The sequence below is a fragment of the Hyla sarda genome, chromosome 1 (genome assembly GCF_029499605.1).
Source record: "Hyla sarda isolate aHylSar1 chromosome 1, aHylSar1.hap1, whole genome shotgun sequence".
Taxonomy (NCBI): domain Eukaryota; kingdom Metazoa; phylum Chordata; class Amphibia; order Anura; family Hylidae; genus Hyla; species Hyla sarda.
Window position 1 is genome coordinate 167,909,026 of NC_079189.1, and position 8,220 is coordinate 167,917,245.

An 8,220-nucleotide genomic window follows, 5' to 3' on the forward strand; every position below is an offset into this window, starting at 1 on the left:
GTTTGCAACATCTGGAGGTCAGCAGGTTGAAGACCACTGACCTAGACAATGCCCAGGCTGCAAATATTAAAAAACAAACTTTAACTTACCTTAGTCCTCCATTCCCCCGTTGCTAAGGAACCGGCCTCACTGTCCTCCGCTGTTCTCGCTGCGGTCCTGGGGATGGGAACGTCATAGAGCCTTCAGCCTATCACCGGCTGCAGCGATGTCCCGCCTCGGCCAATGATAGGCTGAGCCCACTGTGATGTAAGAAGCCGGCCGGCTTCTTACATAACAGTCGGCTCAGCTTATCATCGGCCGAGGCGGGACATCGCTGCGGCCGGTGATAGGCTGAAGGCTCTGTGACGTCCCAACGCCAGGAAGCAGCAAGAACAGCGGAGGGACCATGAGGCTGGTTCCTTAGCAACGGGGAACGGAGGACTAAGGTAAGTTAAAGTTTGTTTTTTAATATTTGCAGCCCGGGCACAGGAATACAAAGCACAGTGCAGCGGCTGATAATTTGGCAGGGGGGGAGAGAAGCTGTGCTCGCGGGTGACATACGATTAGTCCCCCGATGGGGTGCAGCGCTGGGCTGATAAACCGGCGGGGGGGGGGGGGGGGGGGGATGTTGGGGGCATGATGATAATGGGGGGGGGTGTAAATACCGTTAAATGCCTTGGAACCGCCATGTTGTTCAATGTACATACCGTAAATATATAAGCCCTACCCTGAAAATAAGCCCTAGTGTGTTTTTTGTGACAAAAATTAATATAAGACCTGGTCTTGTTTTCGGAGAAACCCGGTAGTACACCTTGATCATTTTACATGGCAGTACAATACAGAAGTAAAAAGTGACATCTACATTTTAACATGTATTGGATATAGCACCATAGTATTTATTCTTTAGATAAAACTAAATCACTCATATAGCATCTTGTGGGGAATGACAAGCTCTTCGCTCTTCTCCTCCATAGAAACTAATACTAGTCACAACCACACAATACTTGTCATTTATTCAGTGGACAGCTATCAGCCCTGACACCTGCAAATGTTGTTAGTTTAATGTAAAGGAGATATGTGGCTGCCAAGCAGCTCTGATGCTGCTTATCTTGCGGAAAACAATAGGATTAGACAGATTAAACTCCAAGGGAGACATTCAGCTAGTTCAAAAATACATCAAATTGTTATAGATTTTTTGTGATATTGGAGATACGTATTTGGAGAAAACTACTGTCAAACAAAACTTTTCAAAATGTGAATATTAATGTGAGAATTGTTGCTGTAGATTGCTCGCCATTGATCTTTAAAGGGGTATTCCAGGCCAAAACATTTTTTATATATCAACTGGCTCCGGAAAGTTAAACAGATTTGTAAATTACTTCTAGTAAAAAATCTTAATCCTTCCAAAAGTTATTAGCTTCTGAAGTTGAGTTGTTGTTTTTTTTGTCTAACTGCTCTCTGATGACTCACGTCCCGGGAGCTGTGCAGTTCCTATAGGGATATTCTCCCATCATGCACAGCTCCCGGGACGTGACATCATCATTGAGCAGTTAGACAGAAAACATCAGAAGCTAATAACTATTGGAAGGATTAAGATTTTTTAATAGAAGTAATTTACAAATCTGTTTAACTTTCCGGAGCCAGTTGATATATATATATATATATAAAAAAGGTTTTGCCTGGAATACCCCTTTAAGACAAAGATTAATTTACATCTATGGCCAAAGTAACTTTGATCACCTAGCAACATATCCCCCTTTTTACGCAGGGGCTTACATTTTTTGCATCAGGAATATGAACACAATTCATAATCAGAAATATGATAAAATTACTAAAAAGAAATTGTGATGAGATAATGTTGGATGTTATGTACATGTCACCACAAACAACCAAGATGTATACAGATCAGGTATTAAAAGAGATATATTTATTGAAACACAAATTTAAAATTCATAAAAGTCACAGAGAGTAATACTGGTATGAATCGAACAGAAATATACTTCTTCCGGAAGCCATTGGAGCAAAACGTTGGGTGTTGGAGGCTTACTATCCATACTCTCCACTTGGTATTGATTGTTGTTATTTTTTAGTATTCTCCTACCATTAGACCATATCTATTAAGTACTTTTGCATTGCTTTCACTTTGAGGCATTACTAGGGCTGCCTGTCTTATGGGGGTATAGTATATCTACCACTTTTTAACAACTCCATTCATTGTCTGTTGGTACTTGTAAGCCTTCATTTCTGTTAGATTCCTACCAGTATTACTCTTTGTGACTTTACATAATTTTATGAATTTTAAATGTATGTGTTTTGCATTTGTGTTTCAATAAAGATATATCTTTTAATACCTGTTCTATATACGTCTTGCTTGTTTGTGGTTATATGAGTTAAATGGCGTAGGATTTGTTACATATGGGAACATTGCTTGTATTTTGTTATGTACGTGTTCCCAAATTGTACCTGCTCTCACTTTCAAGCCCTTCTCACAATCTTATTAAAAAAAAGAATTATTAATGTTCTAACTTACCTGTGCAACAAGATGCTTTGGACAGAATCCAGGTCATCTAGGCTCTTACTGACAGCCCGTGGGATGATGTGACCACCAACGTTAAACATGGTCCTCGTAGAGCTTGACGGTGATTCTAGTCATTGCTCATCCTGTAGGTATTTTATTGAGGGATGCAGTCATTACATTGAAATCTCACAAGTCATTTCTACAGCTATAAGATCCTTGAAGCTGGATGCTTTTGTAATGCAGCCCCTTTTCTTCCCCATCCTTCAACCTAACTCCAGCAGAGGAGTGAGTGGCCACAGTCAAGAAGAGGTCCCTTGTCCCCTCCTCCTTTAGGGACCCAATGTGCTGTGCTATCCGTACATGCAGTGTGGAAAACTCTGCCATCCTCTCTTCTGTCTCTCAGCAGCTCATAGTTGTAATCTTACCAAAGCCTCAGCCCTCCCACTACCCATTCATCTCACAGACATCAGGGAGATGAAAAAAGACTAGCGAGGGCTCAGAGACTTGTCCAATTGGGACTTGTCAGGTACAATGAGCTTACCCCCAATGCCCCCCCCCCCCCCCATGCCACCAATTTATAACTTCAGCACTAGCTTTGAAAAGATCATATGTCGCCTATAAATTTAGGCTAGAGATTTCTTCTCTTTTGTGTAGCTGTTTAATATTCCTTTTATCTATATGTGTTATTGCAATAACACCTACACACTTATCATTGGACTCTCCAAGAAACCTGAAAGACATATCTGCCTAGTTATTGAGTAATACAGGATGATGGGTCGTATCTAAGTATAACAATGTAGACATCCTTTCAGGACATTTGGAAAGTTGGGTGGCAACTAGTTAGGAAGATGCAATGGTTAACATGACTCCATATAACCAAGGGATGTTTCTCAGGCACATATACTAAACATTTGAAATTAAGAGCACCCACTATTGTATTTCCTATAAAGCATGTAATGAATACTTCTACTTAAATCCCCTTAAATACCCCGCAATCTCCTGTACGGGGCCCTGGCTCTGCCACGGCTCTCCCCGTGCAGGAGCAGTGTCGGCCGCAGCATGACGCCACAGCTGACACGCCCCCTCCATGTATTTCTATCAGAGAGGCGGAGATACAGCGTTCGTGCATCCCCACCTCTCCCATAGAGCTGAATGGAGGGGGCATGTCTGTCGACCTCTTAGTGAGGTTGACAACATGAGCAATAGCTGCGCAGAGCCGCAGCAGTTTTGGGTCCCCCGTACGGGATATTGCGCGGGTCCCACCGTTCAGACCCCCGCAATCAGACAGTTAACCTATATCCTGCAGATAGGGGATAAGTTGTCTTTGGCTGAAGTGCTCCTTTAAAGGGGTACTCCGCCCCTAGACATCTTATCCCCCATCCAAAGGATAGGGGATAAGATGTCTGATCACAGGGATCCCGCTGCTGGGGACCCCCTACGATCTCACCTGCGGCCCCCAAACGAAATTCGCTCCCTGTCAGATGACTGGCAATACTGGGGGAGGCTCGTGACATCACAGTCACCCCCCACTCGTGATGTCACGGCCATGCCCCCTCAATACAAGTCTATGGGAGAGGGCGTGAGCCTCCGGAGCTGCACCCGACATTCTAAACGAACATTGGGTGCAGCAGAGAGATCGCGGGGATCCCGCCGCTGGGGCAGGCAACTTATAGGATAGGGGATAAGATGTATAGGGGCGGAGTACCCCTTTAAGGCTGACTTTTTCCTTTTAATGACATTTTTCACTTGATGGAAGAGGACAACTTATTATTACTGTATATGTTTTATTGTTCTTTAATGAGAAAAAAAAATTTCATCATTATAATGGAGTTAAGAGCTAAAGGAAGCCTTCTGAAAACCAGAGATCTGAGACACAGAGAATCCCAGACAGTAATTAGACTTCTATGTAACCCTGTACAATGGTGACACCCGCACTTGTCTGTGGCATTCTTCCTCTAGTGCCTGAGCTCACTGCTCACAAAGCCTCCTTGACTTGTAATCATGTTCTTTACAAAGCCTCATATGATCCTGGGTGAAATCTAAAGTATTCCTAGAGGAATGTAACCCTTAACCTTTCTAAATGAAACGTGCGTAGACTCTAATTAGAGTTAGTGACAGTAACTTAGGTTAAGAAATTAATTTAATGAAAGGAAAAATACAAGTGACGTCACTATTTAAACATTTAGCATTAGGGTAGAGGGCATTAATATGTCACTCCACCATGTACAACAATCAGCCATAATATTAAAACCGCTATGGCCCATCGAGGCATGAAGTCCAAAACACATCTGAAACAGTAGCTCTTCTATGAGATCGGATCGAACTAGCCGGGTTAGCCTTTGCTCTCCATGCACATCAAAGAGCCTTGGGCAATCATAATAAAGATTTTTGAACCCTGCTCTTAATTTTTAGGATGGGCACCCTAATAATGTCATTATCCACCATTCCTGGAACTTAAAAGGGACATGTCAGACTATCATAGTGACTGTTACAGGTCACAGCATGTGGTGGATCCTCTGGGCCTGTGTGGATGATGACGTGAGCCGTACCAGGGAGCGGAGTCTAAGGTGCCACTGGTTTTCACCAGAGCCCGTCCCAGCATGTGATTTCATCAGATTTCCAGTCAAGCTGTGGAGAATGACATTGAAGCCAAGGAAGACAAAGAAGAAGCTCCAAAGTTCAAAGTGGTAGCACATAAAACTCAATTTTTTCCTCATGCAAATCCCCTACTTGCATGAGGAGGTGTTCATTGCAGAATTGCACCTTACAGTTCAGATTTTGTCCATGAACAGAAGAAATGTAGAAGGGCTTGATAAGACACTTCACTGGAAGACGGTGTTTATGGAACTGAGAGGCACCAATGAAGCTGCCAGTGGAACCAGAGTCCAAAAATGCAGAAGCGATGAAAGAAGTCTTGGCAGAGGAAAGAACTTGAACCAGGGTGGTCAAGCGAGGAGAGGTAATGTATACATCTAGGGATCTAGGGATGCCACTCCTACTTGTCCAAGATGAGAGCGTTCTCCCGGACACGGAGGACGTATAGAACAGTCGTTGAGAAAGTGCTCCGGACTGGCACAATATATATGCAAAAAATCTCATTTCGTCAACGGGATCTTTCCTGCTGTGTTAAGCGAAAATGGTCCACTTCTATAGCCTCTTCGGCAGGAGGCAAAGAAGACAGTAGAGGTGGATGTTGGAACACGGGGGCCAGACGAGGTAATCGCCGTGTTCGAGCAGGTTCTTTTTCCAAAGGAAGTTCTTCTTGTCTCTCGGCAAAACGCACATCAATTCGAGTGGCTAAATGGATAAGTTCGCTCAGAGAGCATCCTTGATTCTAGAGGAAAGTCCTTTTTTAAAGGTAGCACACAAGGCCTCATCGTTCCAAGCAAGTTTTGAGGCAAGTGTGCGGAACTGAACCACGTAGTCGCCAACGAAGGTGTTCCCTTGGCAGAGGTTCAGAAGGGCCATCTCAGCAGAGGAGGCTCGTGTGGCTGCTACAAATGCATTGCGGAATTCTGCAAGGAAGGCCGACAGGTTCAAGGAGACCGGATCTCTACGATCCCAGAGAGGAGTAGCCCAGGCTAAAGTTTTTCCAGACAGTAGACTGCCCACAAACGCCACTTTAGCATGCTTCGTCGGGAACAGATCCACCATGAGTTCTAGATGGATAGAACACTGTGTCACAAAGCTTCTACACAGCTTGGGATTTGCATCATACTTAGAAGGTAAGGACAAGCAAAGCTTGGTCCTGGGAGAAGCTGCAGACACAGGAGGAGAATAAGGAACAGGTGGCTGCTACTGTTGCTATTGTTGCTGCTGAGCGGCAAGAGAGTTGATTCAGTTGTTGCGCCTGACGGGCTAACTGCTGCGACTGCTGAGCCACGAAGGTGGAAAGATCCGAGACATCTGGCAAAGGCACCCCAGTGGGATCTTACTGTTATGGGCCACAACAGGTGGTGGATCCTCTGGGCCTGTGTGGATGATGACGTGAGCCATGCCAGGGAGCGGAGTCTAAGGTGCTGCTGGTTTTCACCAGAGCCCGCCACAAAGCAGGATGGTCTTGCTGCGAACCCAGGTCGCTACCCCTGGTACGACTCGTCCACACAGGTTGCTAGGATGTGGTGTGGCACAAAGGAAACTGGCAAGACGTAGTCAAGGTAGCAGTAGGTCAGGGCAGGCGGCACAGGTGCAGGGTCAGGTAACGGAACAAGGATAAGGAACACGGATATCAGGAAAACAGGAACACAGTATCCTTTCTCTAGGGCACAATGCAACAAAGATATGGAGGCGGGGGCACGCGCGCCGGGGCTGCAAGGACAGGAAGACCAGGGAGGTGAGTGACAGGCTGGGATTCGCATGTGGGCGTCTCTCGATGCGAATCCCACCCCCGCAGGCAGCGGGTACAACACAAGAGAGCGCTCACGGCCAGCGTGTCTGGCTGGAGCGCAGATGTTACAGTGACTTTGCCTATTATGATATTAATATTGATGCCATTACATGCACTTATACCCTACAGGACACCCAGATTCTTGGCAACCCAGATTCTTGGCAACACTCCACTATGGACCATCCTTGCTCCCAGGTAGAGGTACGCCAGCTGACTGACAACATTGAGTCCTGTTTCTCATATTGTATGGCTCTCACTCTATGTAATGTCACCAATCCCACATTTGTGACGGCGTAATGGCCTTAAAGGGAACCTGTTGCCATGAAAATGCTGTTCAATCTGGTGAGATCATGATGTAGGCCAGGAGATATTGAGAAGATTGATATATAGTGTTGCAGGAAAAGTTCCAGTATAGACATGAACGATTGATGATTGACGGCGTACCGAGTGGGGGAAAGGGAATTTAGATAAGTCCAACACGACCATTCCTCCTCTCCTTCCTCTTCTGTTGGAAAACCATCATGCACACTATACAGTTGTTCAGTCTCTCTGTAACTGGTGGTTTGGGCTGACTTCCCTCTAATGTGTTTTTGGGCCTTTTCACATCTTCACATTCACAGCCTCCTTTAGACTGAGACAGGACGCATCATAGTCGCTACTCTCCTCTTCCTGGCCTTTAGAATTAGGTTAGCATATCCTGGTCACTTGTACTTTGCAACAATGTACTGATTCATGGGCCGATTCTTCCCTATTGTGTGGAAATTCTAATTTCAAAAGTAAACTCCTCTCTTGTTTCTACTTGTGGGTCTTTTCGGTTTTCCTATAGAAATGAATGAAGCCCTCTGGGTCCCATCACGGGGGTCCCAGGTGTTGGACCCCCCATGGTCAGCTCCTTATCCCCTATCCTGTGGATAGGGGATAACATCATTTTCGACTGAGATCTCCTTTAACTGTACACTGTAAGACAATATAAAATTGTACAATGTAATGTGGCATTAGTTAACAGAACACTGATTGGCAGTATTAGTTCTCAACTGAGAACTACTTTAAAGTATTTATTGGATATGTATGGCAGTCATACCCTCATGATAGTGTAATATGATGTCACAATCTTTACATATTTTAGCCTTGAGTATAGGCAAAGTTTTTACACTCACGTTTCTGAAGACAGGAACTCCGGAGTATGTGGATCCGCTGAACCTGTGTGGCAGATTACTCGGACCGTACCAAGGAGCGGAGTCTCTGGTGCAAGGCAATACAGTGGAACGCTTTCTCAAAGGCACAAGGCAACAAAGATCCGGCAGAGAACTGAGAAGGGTGGATGAATTTATAAATG

At 44.9% G+C, this 8,220-nt stretch overlaps 1 protein-coding gene across 1 annotated transcript in view; it reads right to left on the reverse strand.

Annotated features, from left to right (window-relative positions):
* INTU (inturned planar cell polarity protein) overlaps positions 1 to 2,784 on the reverse strand; it is a 77,554-nt gene extending 74,770 nt beyond the window's left edge. The window contains exon 1 of the mRNA XM_056563714.1: positions 2,510 to 2,784. Within this exon, the coding sequence (XP_056419689.1) occupies positions 2,510 to 2,598 (89 nt within the window). The 5' untranslated portion in view covers positions 2,599 to 2,784. The remainder of the gene's footprint in view (positions 1 to 2,509) is intronic.
* Between the last annotated feature and the right edge of the window lie 5,436 nt (positions 2,785 to 8,220).